Genomic DNA, 14879 nt, shown 5'->3' with positions numbered 1-14879 from the left:
AGCAGCCACCTGAAATGCATCCTGCTCAACACCGGCTCCGTCCACAGACACGCCGTCGAGCTCTGGAACCTGCTTGACACCACAGCCCCAGACGTCTCCTTCCTCACGGAAACCTGGATGAACGCCTCTTCAGCGCCCGACATCGCCATCCCAGACGGCTACAAGATCATCCGGAGGGACCGCATCAACCAGACTGGAGGAGGCATCATCCACAAGAAAACCATCCGCATCACGACCAACACCGACGACACCCTCGCACCCGCCGAGCACCTGCACTTCCAGGTCCACATCAACCCCAAGACCACCCTCAGAGGCACCCTCATCTACAGACCCCCGGGACCACACACACAATTCAGCGAAGACATTGCCGACTTCGTCAGCCCGCACGCCCTCCCCTCCGCTGACTACATCCTCCTCGGGGACCTCAACTTCCACCTGGAGAACAACAACGACCGCAACACCACCACCCTGCTGGACAACCTCGCAAACCTCGGACTCAAGCAGCTGGTGACCACCCCCACCCACTACGCCGGACACACACTCGACCCCGTCTTCTCATCCAGCAAGGACATCACCTTCAGCCACGCCACCGGACTCACCTGGACAGACCACAGCTGCGCCACTTCAGCTTTAGAAGGACCACGATCCACCACCACCAGCAACAGGTTGCACGCAGAAGCTGGAACAAGATCACCGCCGACCAGCTCGCGACCTCCCTGAGCAAGAACCCACCCACCAGAGTAACGAACCCCAGCCAAGCGGCCACCAACCTCACGAAGTGGATCAGCGCCTGCGCAGACGACCTCGCCCCCCTGAGGACCCCGCCTAGCAGACCCGGCAGCAACAAAGCCCCATGGTTCACCGACTAACTCAAGAGCTCCAAGAAGAACTGCCGAGCCCTCGAGAGAGCCTGGCGCAGAGACCCAACACCGGAGAACATGACTGCCCTCAAGCTCGCCACCCGAAAACACCACCAACTGATCCACGCCACCAAGAAAACTGCATTCAAGGAACGACTGGAACACAACGCACACAACAGCAAGGAACTCTTCAACATCGTTAAAGAGCTCTCCAACCCCAACGCCGGAAACAACATCACCCCGTCGCAAGACCTCTGCAACTCCCTCGCCTCCTACTTCCACAACAAGATCGCGGACATACACAACAGCTTCAGCACTCAACCGACGCACGCCACGACCGAACCACCGCCCCCCACCACCACCCTCCGCGCCTGGACCCCGATCAGCACCGAAGACACCGTCCGCACGATGAACTCCAGATCTCCGACCGACCCCTGCCCTCACCACGTCTTCAACAAGGCCGACGCTGTCATCGCACCCCACCTGCGGGACATCAACACCTCCTTTGACACCGCCACCTTCCCGGAGAGCTGGAAGCATGCCGAACTCAGCGCTCTACCAAAGCCATCAGCCGACCCCACCGACCTCAAGAACTACCGCCCCATCTCGCTGCTCCCGTTCCCTGCAAAAGTCATCGAGAAGACCGTCAACAAGCAGCTGGCCGCCTTCCTTGAGACGAACGGATCCCTCGACCTCTCGCAGTCTGGCTTTCGGGCCAACCACAGCACCGAGACCGCCCTGATCGCAGCCACCGATGACATCTGAGCCCTGCTTGACAACGGAGAAACAGCAGCCCTCATCCTCCTAGACCTCTCCGCGGCCTTTGACACTGTCTGCCACCGTACACTAGTGCAGCGCCTCAGCAACGTCGGAATCCAGGAGAAGGCACTGGAGTGGATCATCTCCTTCCTCGCCGGAAGGACACAGAGTCCGCCTCCCCCCCGTTCAGATCAGAAGCCACCGAAGTCATCTGCGGCGTTCCTCAAGGCTCCTCGCTCAGTCCAACCCTCTTCAACGTCTACATGAGCCCCCTCGCAGACATCGCACGCCAGCACAACCTCAACATCCTCTCCTATGCCGCCGACACCCAGCTGATCCTCTCCCTCACCAACGACCCGCCACCGCCAGAGCCAACCTTCACGAAGGGATGAAAGAGGTAGCCGAATGGATGAAGAACAGCCGCCTGAAACTGAACTCGGACAAGACTGAAGTCCTCATCCTGGGATCTTCACCCTCCGCCTGGGACGACTCCTGGTGGCCCCCCGCCCTAGGCATCGCACCCAAACCAACAGACCACGCACGGAACCTGGGCTTCATCCTGGACTCCTCCCTCTCCATGACCAGACAAGTCAACGCCGTCTCCTCGTCGTGCTTCAACCTCCTGCGCATGCTACGTAAGATCTTCCGGTGGATCCCCACCGAGACCAGGAAGACTGTCACCCAGGCGCTCGTCACCAGCCCTCTGGACTACGGCAACTCCCTCTACGCCGGAACCACTGCCAAACTCCAGAAGAGACTCTAGCAGATCCAGAACGCCTCAGCACGACTAATCCTGGACTTCCCCCGTCGCAGCCACATCTCCGGACACCTGAGAGACCTGCACTGGCTCCCAGTCAACAAGAGAATCACCTTCCGTCTCCTCACCCACGCACACAAAGCCCTACACAACCAAGGCCCAGGATACCTCAACAGCCGCCTCAACTTCTACGCTTACAAACGCCAGCTTCGATCGACCGGCCACGCCGTCCCCCGCATCCAAAGAGCCACCACAGGGGGACGGTCCTTCTCCCACCTCGCCGCCAAGACTTGGAACTCCCTCCCGACCCACCTCCGCCTGACCCAGGACCACCTCGCCTTCAGGAAGCAACTCAAGACCTGGCTGTTCGAGCAGTAGCGGACCCCCCTCCCCTAGCGCCTTGAGACCCTCTGGTTGAGTAGTGCGCTATATAAATGCTGAGATTGATTGATTGATTGAGCAAGTGACGATCCTCCTAGGAGCACAGATCAACACCATACAGAGCAAGGTGTACCCCAGCGACAAGAGAACACTGGCCCTGCTGAAGGAGACACGCCACTACCAGATGGGGCGAGCTCTGACAGTGAGAACAGCGAGCAAGATCATGAGGATGATGGCATCCTGCATACACCTGGTCCCCAATATACAGCTCCACATGAGACTATTCCAGGAATGGCTGCAACAGCAATGGTCACAGGCTACAGGAAGTTGGGAAGATCTAGTGGTTGTAACGCACGCAGTGCAGGAGGAGATTACATGGTGGAACAGGGAGATCATAACGAGGGGGAAGCCCTTAACACCACCAAGCCCAACGGTGACTATCACCGCAGACGCATCCCGGATGGGATGGGGAGCACACGTGAACAAACTCATAGTGAGGAGTCCGTGGACTCCAGCGGATGCGGTCAGACACATCAACTACCTGGAACTGAAGACCGTGTTCCTTGCCCTGATGGCATTCCAGAAAAAACTGTACAACCAGAGTGTGTTGATACAAACAGACAACACGACAACGATGTTCTATATCAACAAACAGGGAGGAACACAATCTGTCGCACTGTCCAACCTAGCGCAGGAAATCTGGAGATGGGACATCCCACTCAAAACAGACCTGCTAGCCATACACCTACCAGGGAAGGACAATGTGAAAGCAGACTGGCTCAGCAGACAGACTTCAGCATCCCAGGAGTGGGAGCTCGATGCACAGAAAACGCAAAGGCTGTTCAGGAGGTGGGGAACGCCAACAATAGACCTATTTGCAACACATCAGAATGCAAACTTCTGACACTTCACATCCAGGCAACAGGAGGAGCGATCCCAGGGGAATGCCCTATGAATAAGCTGGTCGAAAACATTTGCTACACAGGGTACTCAACAAGTGCAGAACCAGCACATGACACTGATCCTGGTGGCACCCCAGTGGGCAGGGCAGACCTGGTACCCACAGATAATGGAAATGGCACAGGGTGCACCCCACAAGTTCGGGAAAAGGAAAGACTTACTCTCCATGCAAAACGGAGAAGTACTACACCAGAGCCAGAGAGCCTCCGCCTAGCAGCATGGCTCCTGAAGACATAGTTTGCACACCTAAAGTTACCTGAGAGCACCCTGCAGGTGCTACGAGAGGCAAGGAAACCAAGCACACGAAGGTGCTATGTGGCAAAATGGAAGAGGTTCACACAATGGTGCAGCAAGAAGAAGCTACACAAGAAGATAAGGTAATCAACAGTGCTAAGATATCTCACGCACCTGCTAAAAGCAAAACTAGGTTCATCCTCGCTAAGAGTACACCTAGCAGCGATAGTAGCCTACACAAGAGCAGAAACAGGGAAGAGCTTCTTTACATCACAGATAGTAAAGAGATTCCTGGAAGGGGCAAAGAGGATCGCACCACCAAAGAGGATGCCGCCACCGGCATGGAACCTTAATTTAGTCCTAACAGATCTCATGAAAGCGCCCTTTGAACCCATTCATAAGGCCTTCCTACAAATGCCGACAATGAAAACAGCCTTCCTGGTGGCAAACACCTCGCTGCGCAGGGTAAACTAACTACAAGCGCTAACGCTACAAGAACCCTACATCCAAATACACAATGATAGGGTGGTAATGAGAACTGACCCACACTTTATGCAAAGGTGGTTTCAAGGTTCCACATCAACCAGACAGTACAAATACCAAGCTTCTTTCAGAAACCGGCCTCAAGCGCAGAGAGTGCACTGCACACTCTGGATGCTAGAAGAGCAGTAATGCACTACATAGAAAGAACTAAAGAGCACAGGAAAACAAAGCAGTTTTGTGTCCTTCGCAAGTAGTTTCCTGGCTAGACCAGTAACCAGGGGAACCATCGCACGATGGATCGCACAAACTATACAATTCTGCCACAGACAGGCAGGCCAAGAACTAGCAGAAGGGGCACAAGCCCACTCTACCAAGAAAAAAGGAGCAACAATAGCCTTTCTGGCTAACACACCCATATATGACATATGCCTGGCGGCAACATGGGCTTCAGTGCATACGTTCACTAAGCACTACTGTGTGGATATACAAATGAACAAGGAATCACAAGTAGGACAGAAGTGCTTCAACATTTATTCAACAACCAATGCTCATCTTCCACCCAGCTGCCATAAAGATAACAACCCGCTACACAATCTATGCACAGCATAGTGAATCCAGAAAGAGTCACTCTGCCAAACGAATTGTTTCTTACCTGTCGGTGTAGTTTTGCAGCTTGAAGATCTTTCTGGATTCACTAGTGAACCCACCCACCTCCGCCAGAAAGATGAGGCAGGAGAACAAGGTGGAAATGCAAGGTCAATATGGAAGGAGACCCCTTAAAGGACAAAGCGGAAAAAAACACTTACTGAATAAAGGAATAGAGAACATGGCCAGAGGATTCAAAACAGAAAACAAAAACAAGAAAAAAGAACCCGAAGATGGCACCCAAAGGTGGGAGCTTCCGCAGGAAGCGTGCCGACGTCACAGGAAGTACACCAAAAGGTGGGACATCGACGCCCACATGGGCTACGAAAAAAAAAAAACCCTACGATTCCGAACCCAACCACTAGACCGGGAATAATGCACAGCATAGTGAATCCAGAAAGATCTTCAAGCTGCAAAACTACACCGACCGGTAAGAAACTATTCGTTACGCATGAATAAAGTGGCTGAAGGTTGCTTTCCACCTAATCATTAGCTTTTTTTATTTCACATTGAAACGCACCGCATAAGATTTCTCATCTCCACCTTTTAAATAGAATAATCTGGCATATTCATTTTTCCCATCAAATTCTCACTTCTGTTTGTTCATCTGTATTTTGTACTTTGCAATACATTCTGTTTGCATAATTAATTGATTGATGGATTCATGGCAGCAGTGCAAGTGCATCAAATAGATTCTAGTCGGGATGATGAGTGGCCTCAATTGAATTTAGAAAAGCTCTAACCTTTCCATTAAAATGTGTATTTTGTTTTAATTTTTTGTGAGTTAAATAAAATATTTCATCATTTGTGGAGTTTGATTAATGCTTGTATCTGTACTCTTTGTCTATTGTTTTGCGGTTCAAACCATTTAAAAAGCTTATCATGGGGTCCCCGGCTTCCAGTAAAGAATCCTTGGGGGGGGTCCCTGGATTCCAATACCAATTCATTGTAGGCCTTCGAGATTCAGTAATGATTAAGTGGGGGTCCACAAATTAAATAGTTAAGAACCAATGCTTTGGGGTGTGGGTCAGTATTTGTTCCATACTACAAGACTAGTGAATATAACCCCTAGTGAGAAACCTTTTCCAGGAATATATTTTTTTATTTTATTTTATGTGCTTGTATAGCGCCTGAATAGACCCCGAAGGGGTATCTCCGCGCTTTTGCCAGTAGAAGGAGCATATACTGTACCAGGTCGCAACAAGGAGTAACTGGGGCATGATGAATGTTTAACTACTAGTGAAAAGGTGGGTTTTGAGGGTTTTTCGGAAGGATAGGTGATTAGTAATATGTTTTAATGTTAGGGGGAGGGAGTTCCAGAGAGCGGGTCCAGTGTGTGCCAGAGCACGGCCTCCTTGTCGAGACTTTTTTATTTTAGGAACCTGTAGTAGATGGAGGTTACTGGATCGTAAGGAGCGGCCTGGGACATAGGGTTGAAAGGCCTTTGTAAGATATTTGGGGCCCTTTCCTATCAGACATTTGTGAATAGTACACAAAATTTTAAACTTAGTGCGTTGCCGCACTGGCAGCCAGTGGAGTTCAGCCAGTAGAGGTCGGGAGGGAGTCCTGGGTGGAACATTAAGGACTAACCTCGCCGCCGTGTTTTGGACTACTTGCAGTTTGTTAAATTGGCCTTCATTGGTTGATAAAAGAAGGCCATTGCAGTAGTCCAATCTACTAATAACTAGTGCCTGGACTAAAGTCTTCCTGTGGTTGTCGGGTAGATAGGGGAACACCCTTCTCAACAGTCCAATGGCCCTAAAACATGTGCCGGCAACTTGGTTGACATGGTCTTTAAATGTCAGGGCTTGATCGAATAGCACTCTTAAGTTTTTCACGGTCTGCTTTGGGATGGGAACAGGTCCCAGTTCTAAAGGCCACCACTCAACAGACCACAATGTCATCGCCTCCCCAAACAGTAATACTTCTGTTTTGCCCACATTACATTGTAGGCAGTTCTCAGCCATCCACTTTGGCACTGCCCTCATGCCTTCTGCAAAAGATTTTTGCAGAGCAGGTGTAAAGGTTTTGAAAGGGAACAGAAGTTGGGTGTCATCGGCGTAGGACACCGGGGTAAACCCAAAGGACCTCACTAAGTCGGCCAGGGGGGCCACATACACATTAAATAATGTGGGGCTTAGGCATGAGCCCTGTGGCACACCCCTGGTGAGCTCCCTAGAGATGGATTTATGGGAGCCCAGCCTGACTTCTTGATAGCGGCAGGAGAGAAAGCTTTCCATCCAAGACAGGGCTACACCTCCCAGCCACACATCCCTCAGACGGCCGAGAAGCACTTCGTGAGACACCGTATCGAAGGCAGCGGATAAATCCAACAACACCAGAATCATAGACCCCCCCCCCCATCCAGTGTCATCCTGATGTTATTGGTCACTGCTAGTAGGGCCGATTCGGTGCTGTGATTGGGCCTGAACCCAGATTGTGAAGGGTCCAGGCCTTCCGCTGCCTCGATATGATTTGATAAATGGGTGTGCACGTGCTTCTCTGTCATCTTACCGATGTAAGGTAGGAGGGAGATGGGCCGGAGGTTAGAGAGATCTGTCCAGGGGGAGGCCGCTTTTTTCCTTATTGGGTTTACCACCGCAATCTTCCATTCCCTTGGGACTTGTCCCTTAGCCAGTGAGATATTCATCACTGACTGAATAGAGGGTCCCAAGAGGGAGATCAAAGGGGCCACCATTTTTGCAGGAAGGTAGTCATTGGGAGACCCGGTTTTCATGTGGTTGATGAGGAGTGGAAGATCTAGATCACTAACTGGTGGGATGGTAAGAAAAGAGTTTATATTCTGTATAGGTGGATCATTTGGGAGGGAAGTCGGGGTTCCTGCATCCAGAGAGGCCATAATTTTGTTGTAAATAAGATTCATTTTGTCCTCGAAGAACATAGAAATGTCATCACAAAGTGTTTGTGATACATCATCGGGGCTCTCACTAGCTGTGGGTTTTACAAAGCTTTGCAAGATTTTGAACAATTCTCTTGGACAGTTGCCTGCCTCTGCAAGTTGTAAGGAGAGATTATTTTTCCTTGCTAGCTTTATATTTTTGTCATAAATTGACTGGGCCTCTTGAAAGATTTTCCTTTCCTTTTCATTTTTTGATTTCCTCCATGCTTTTTCTAACCGCCTACATTTCTGTTTTTCTTTCCTAAGGTCTAAGGTATACCATTTTTCTTGTTTGGTTGGAGGATACTGCTTATGGAGTTTAAGAGGGGCCAAGGTGTCTGGCTAATTTAAGAGAATTATTAAATTTTTCCAATGCAGACTCTGCTGAGTCTGTGTCTGTAAATAATGGTTGTTGCCAATATTCTCGCAGATTTTCCACAGATATTTTGTGCCATTGGCGACGAAAAATTGGTGGGGGCGGTATTCTGTGCAGTCGTTAAGTCGGTCCAGCCAGATGGAACTCGATCAAAAAATGGTCTGACCAATGGACTTCTTTGGCGGGTAGACATCTTATTTTAGTGCAGTTGGAGAATATAGAATCCAGGGTATGACCACCTGTATGTGTAGCACCACTATTTATTGCCTTTAGCCCAAGATTGGACAAGTCAGCTGTTAATTGAGTTGTTTCTGGATGTGCAGGATTATCCATGTGTATATTGAAATCCCCAAGGAGGATAAAATCCTCCTTGGCCTTAATGTGAGGGGCTAATAGCTCCAGAAGGGACAGAGCAAAGTCTGAATTGGGGACTGGTGGGCGGTATATCAGTGCACCTTTCCAAGAAATGTTACCTGCTAAGTTGATCTTAAAGAACATAATTTCCAGTAAAGGACTAGACCTTTGTTCTAAAATTGCAACCTTATAAGTGTCTTTAAATATGATGGCTAATCCACCTCCTGTTTTAATTGGCCGATCAACATGTATGATCCTGTAGCCTGCTGGGACCCCTAATGTGATCGCTGTTATCGTATGGGGTTTCAACCATGTTTCAGTAAAAAAACATATATCAGGCTGCTGAGTGAAAATCAGATCCCAAATCTGCAGTTGATGTTTAGGGAGGGACCGTACATTTAAAAGAAAGCATTTAAGTTCCATAGGAGATGTTAATGTAGGAACATTGTCGTGGGTGCTATTTCTTACCACATCTGATTGAAAATGACATTGTAGGCACGAGAAGCAGCCCTCGAGCTGTTTACAAGATAAACGAGTATCACAATTCCCCGTGGGTTGTAGCAGTCGAAGTATTTCGGCGGGATAAGTAATGTATCTCGTACCTGCAGTGTCGGAGTCCACAGTGCTTGGGCCCATGGCCCCTATGCCGCGGACGGGCGCAGACGGGCAGCTCTTTGGCTGGCCTTCGGCGTCGCTTTGGCGACGCTGCGCGCAATCGCGCGCTTATAGGGGGCGATGGCTAAATAGGCCCTCAAGAAGCATCCACTAGAGCGCTAACCGCTCGGGAAGTGCCCCCGCAGGAAGTGACTGGCTCTCCCTGACCCGCCCTCCGCGCAACAGTACTGGCTACCGCGTCGGACCGGGGCGGGCAGGAGTGATGACGAGCACAGGCTTCTCAGCTTACTACGAGTATTCCCTCCCCCTTGTAATCAGGGTAGGGGCGAAGGTATAGATCGCACAAAGCACCAAGTGTGGCGATTTTACAATGCGTGCAGTTTAAATTGAGTGAGTGTTTTTTAAAAATGAGTACACAGGTTAAAACATCGTTTTTAGATCAACAATGAATTTTAAAAATTATGCAGGCAAATCACAATTCTTACATGCATCAGTACTCAGTGCAGCGCGAGGCACGTTCGTTCGTGTTTCCTTCAACAAGCTAAGCGGAATGGAGACTCTGCCACCGTCTCTCTTCCGCATGAAGCATGAATAAAATAGTCTAACGTGCTTTCCAGATTTATTGGTGTTTATATAGACCTGCAAAAGGCCCACACTGACAGACATATCAAACCAACCAGCCTGCACTTTGACATTTCACAGTTAACCTCTAGTCGGTGTACAGTTGAGCAACTTGCAGTTTTCCTGCAGTACATTGAACAAACATTGAAGTGAGATTGTACCTTAGGGCACTGGGAGGGTATTAAAAAAGTTAAATGGTCAGCGAAGTAACAATGGGGATCTAAAACGAAAGAATGGAATTCATGATCTTATCATTAGTAGGCCTATCATGTGTCTTTTCTGTTGGCATTTCACTAATACTTTGAGTTACTTGTGTCCATGTGGAATCTATATGGTGTTCACTTAAGCAGGACCACTTGTCTACTTGAGCTTGTTTTACATTCTGTTCTTGTTTTTAACCATGTATAGCAGATGTGTTTAACGGTGTGACCACTGAGTACCTTCCACTTCCTGATCTTTTGGTTAGAACATAGTGTATGTAACGCAAAATAATACTGACTGTATTTTGTGTATATATAGGAAGTAATGACTGTACTGTCTAAATTATTGCAACACAGATGTCGCGGTACCTTGCAAGCCCAATGTGAAGTTTCAGCTAGATCTATAAGTTTAAGGGGAAATGAATGTGTGTAATGCTTCACTTTTATATGTTGAATTTAATCTTAATTTCTGTTCCATTTGTATCTATTGAGCATAGATTTGGTTAAATTGCATCACTTTCCATTGAAATATTAAGGTGCTGAAGCCCTGCAACATTATACTAGGAGTTAAAAAGGCATTTAAGAGCTGTTTCAGCAACTATAGACCTGCTGTGTGAGAAAAGTAGTCCTTAACTGTTATCTGAAAATGGAGATTCTCAATTATTTGGTGTTACAACTGTTAGAGTGGGTGACCTAGTTAATAGCGCCTAAGGTCAATGAGTAGTGGATGTTCAAATCTTTCATGCACTATGGAACATCTTTTTGATGCTTTAAATTCTGCAGGGAGCTGGAGTACAATAACCTGACAGAACTTAACAAGGGATGGCTATACGGCTTGCGATCATTACAGCATCTCTACATCAGCCAGAATGCTGTCCAGAGGATCATCCCAGATGCCTTGGAGTTTTGTCAGCGATTGCTCGAACTGTAAGTTTTCAACTGCACCGTGCTCTACTTTATATTTTCAAGGTGAGAGAAAGAGATATGATCTAAACAGTGTATGTATTCATGCAAACTTGCAAATGCTCTGGAGAGCTTGTATTTTCCCTCTGATAGGCACATCAAAGATTTGAAGGTGGATTGTTTTTGTTACTAGGTCAATGCTCCTAGGATGCCGATTACTATTTGAGCTATGGATATTAATTTTAATGAAGGGTGTAAGATTCTCATGGGATTCTCTTTTTTAAATAGACTCAGGGTTTATACTCTTTGTAGGATGCTGGCTCTATATATACATATGTAGTGTACCAAAACGAAGAACAATGTGCAGAGAGTTCAGGCAACCCTTATTGGTTTACAGAGGCAAAAATGATAACTCTAAATGCTGCCTTTTGTGGTAGTGTGGGTGAGCAGTTTACACTTAGCGGAGGGTAGTGCTAAGCATTTGTTGTGCTCACAGACGTAATAAATGACACACCCAATAAAAAAAATCTGAGACCAATTTAGACCAGCAATGCAATAGGTCTCGCAGTTACGCGAGTTTAAGGTATTGGCATTTTAATGACAATGCCTTTTTTTTTATGTTTTTAAAACAAAAACAAAAGGCATTAGTATTTGCTATGATAATAGCTCAAACTTGCATAAATGCGAGACCTTATTGCATTGCAAATGCTTGTTTTTTAATTGATGCAGTTCTGTTAAATTAATTCTGGAAATAACGTGAGAAAAATTTTAAAATGTTTATCTTCGGAAAGTGTTTCAAGTTTGCTATAATGAATCGTTGATTGTCAGATATGGTTTCAAGTCCATAGTCTGTACGGCGACTTTGTGGGCAACTACACACTAAACAAAAAAAAGTGGGTTTTTTTTGTACTTGGTTAAAAAATAATAGTCGTCCTCGGGGTCTGTATGTCGCCATGCTCCTGTGGCAAACGGACAAACCTCAGCGTCCCTGCCCACGGAACACTAGTAGTGCAATGGTGCCTGTGGGGGGGTGGGGGGGGGCAGTGTTTGATTTACAAGGTAAATGGTAGGGAGGTAGTACAGCACAAGGGAGGCTTTAGGAACACGTTTTTACCTGAAAGGAGTCTCCGAGGAGGAATGTGGACACCTTTACGGAATCTGCCTTGAACCACCAAGGAACAGACCATATATCTGCAGGAGAGGGGTTCTAAAGCCTTTGTTGGAGCCTGCGTGCGTTCACTGCCAGAATGCAATCTATTCTGCGCACTTCGTAGATCACTGTTTTAAAGGTTTCTGCCGACTTGTCGACCTTTAATCTTATTGTACTTAACAATTTCAATTCCATATAATTCATATTGTAACTTGGATTTGGATAGAGAAGTCTAATAATGCATTTTGGCCCAAGTTACTATTTTTTTCCTGTGTGAGTTTCTCTAGCCACATGTTAAAATTCCTAAATCCACGTACGGTAATGGGTTATAACAAAATTCGAATTGTGAACTTGCATTTCATCAAGGTATGTTTCATCTGGATTATTAAAATTATCAACCAGTTTGCGAGTACGGAGAGACTCTCGGCACTGAGTTAGTTTCCTATTGATTTATTTCATCGTACAATTTGTATTGTGAATCTAGCTCACATAAATATTTCATTTGCAGGTAATAAACAAGAGTAAAAAAAAAGAAAAGGTATGCAGCTGTCACCCTGCCTGCTGCTGCTCGCTCCCAAGCTCCCTAGGCCGGGGAGAGAGAAGGCGGGACATGCACACGCCTTTAGCCAATTACGTGCTGTCTTTCTTAGAAAGTGCACACAAAGGCCAATAGCGTGTGAGCAAAAAAAAAAGCACATGCACGAGTGTGCTCCGAATTGAAAGTGTTTACTAGAAGCCTCTCAGGGCTGCGCGAGCGCGCTGGCTCAGGCGAGACCTAAAATAACTAGTATTTTTATATATATTTTGATAGCAAGTACTTTTTATATTACAGACTTCCACATGTAAATAAAATGTTCACTTAAATACTTCTTTGTGCCTAATGCTATCCTATGAGCGAAAGACATGCTGTTTGCAGTAGGCTTCTGGGGGTCCCCTTCAGGACGTGCGCTTCAAAGTGATAATGGTGCTGGAAAGCTTTTTTTTTAATTGAGACCGTTTTGCTGATTGTTTTAACTGTGTTCCCTCACATGCATTTCTGTACTGTAATACCACTCCCCAGTCCACTGCGAGGCTAGCTCGTTTGAGTGGAGGGAGGCAGGTACTATTTCCGGTATAGAGGGAGGTTAGCGTTCTAGTGGCTACCCCTCTATAAAACCGGATGCCAACCATGATGTACACAGCGGCGCGCCGAGGGCAAGCCTGTCTGCACCTGGGAATCGCCAGGAGCCAGAAACACTGGTCTTTTTTCACCAGATCACGGTCTTCTTCCGAGACAAACATACTCTATCAAAGAAATGGTAAAGATGCGATCTACCCCCTGCCTTGCTGGTAGGTTAGACTCCTGGCTCTCGTGTGAGAGTCCTTTTTCATGCCTGACTTGCCGTTTTCAAGATACTATTTGTGAAAAGACATTTACTATGCCACGGCTAACATCCCACCTCGTGCCCCCATAGCAAATATGGGTAATCCCCTCTATTAATCGCAGCACGGGTGGAAAAGTCTATTGTGCAATGTGAGATCTCTCCCCAAGCATTCTGCCGAGGTTTGGGATCTTTTTTCCCCGACTCAGCCTGACCTGGGTTTTTAACCGAAACCTGGTTGAAGTCCCATTCGGTTCCCTCCATTGTCCTCGCTCTACCCGAGGGATACAGACTTGTTCGCATGGATAGACAGAATAAAATGGGAGGTGGAATTGCCATTGCGCATAAAGACAGCCTTAAGATCACCGCACTGGAACATCACAGCAACCGGACTATGGAGGTGATGGTTTTTCGTTTAGACTTCTCGTCCCACATGAGCTGGAAGGGGGCCCTGGTATATCTGCCTCCTGGCCCGCTTAATGGTTTCCCTCTTCACCTCACCGAACTAATCGCTCCACATGTAATCACGAGCAGCAATTGTTTGCTGCTGGACGATTTCAATATACACAGTGAGTGAGGCTCCAGTGCGGACATAGGGTCACTTGTGACTGAGTTAGCTACTCTAGGGTTGACAAAGCATAATAAGGGCCCCACACACACAGCTAGTCATACCCTGTTTTTACCAACTACTCCAATGATTCTTGTAAGTCCCCCCAGTTTCTTCCTTGGTCTGATCATGCGTCAATTGAATTTTGCATTCAGGCACCTAGGAAGAGAACCTACACTACTCTTGACACCCCTTCTTTTTTTTCAGACAGTGGAAGAAAAGTTACCCGAGAGGGCTCTAAAACCTCTTTTGTAGAGCCATGGATATTGGAATCCGATAACATCGAAGAGGCACTGGCCAAGTACAATTTGGCAGTCGCTAGTGCTGTGGACCAGTTAGCCCCTTTGAAACCCCACCCTAGTCAAGTCAAGTCAAGTCAAAGAATTTGTATAGCGCACTACATACCCAGAGGGTTTCAAGGCGCTTAGGAAGGGGGGGGGATTACTTGTCAAATATCCAAGTTTTAAGTTGCTTTCTGAATGCTAGGTGGTTCTGGGTAAGGCGAAGGTATGCGGGGAGTGAGTTCCATGTTTTAGCAGCTAGGTATGAAAAGGATCTGCCTCCCATGGTGGTCTTGTTGATGCGGGGTACAGTGGCGAGGGCTTGGTTGGAAGAACGTAGTTGGCGGGAGGGGGTGTAGAAGGACAGTCGTGAGTTGAGGCCTTCTGGACCGGTGTCGTAGAGTGATTTGTGTGCGTGGGTAAGCAGTCTGAA

The 14879-nt window shown here is 47.6% G+C and overlaps 1 protein-coding gene across 1 annotated transcript in view; it reads left to right on the top strand.

Moving 5' to 3' along the window:
- The window catches only part of LRIG2 (leucine rich repeats and immunoglobulin like domains 2), a 384256-nt gene that overhangs the window by 138789 nt on the left and 230588 nt on the right, over nucleotides 1-14879 (top strand). The window contains exon 7 of the mRNA XM_086923328.1: nucleotides 10928-11071. Coding sequence (XP_086779454.1) covers nucleotides 10928-11071 — 144 coding nt within the window. The remainder of the gene's footprint in view (nucleotides 1-10927; nucleotides 11072-14879) is intronic.

Source organism: Lissotriton vulgaris, chromosome 5, assembly GCF_964263255.1.
Source record: "Lissotriton vulgaris chromosome 5, aLisVul1.2, whole genome shotgun sequence".
Classification (NCBI taxonomy): Eukaryota; Metazoa; Chordata; class Amphibia; order Caudata; family Salamandridae; genus Lissotriton; species Lissotriton vulgaris.
This window is presented reverse-complemented; position numbering and strand designations above follow the sequence as displayed.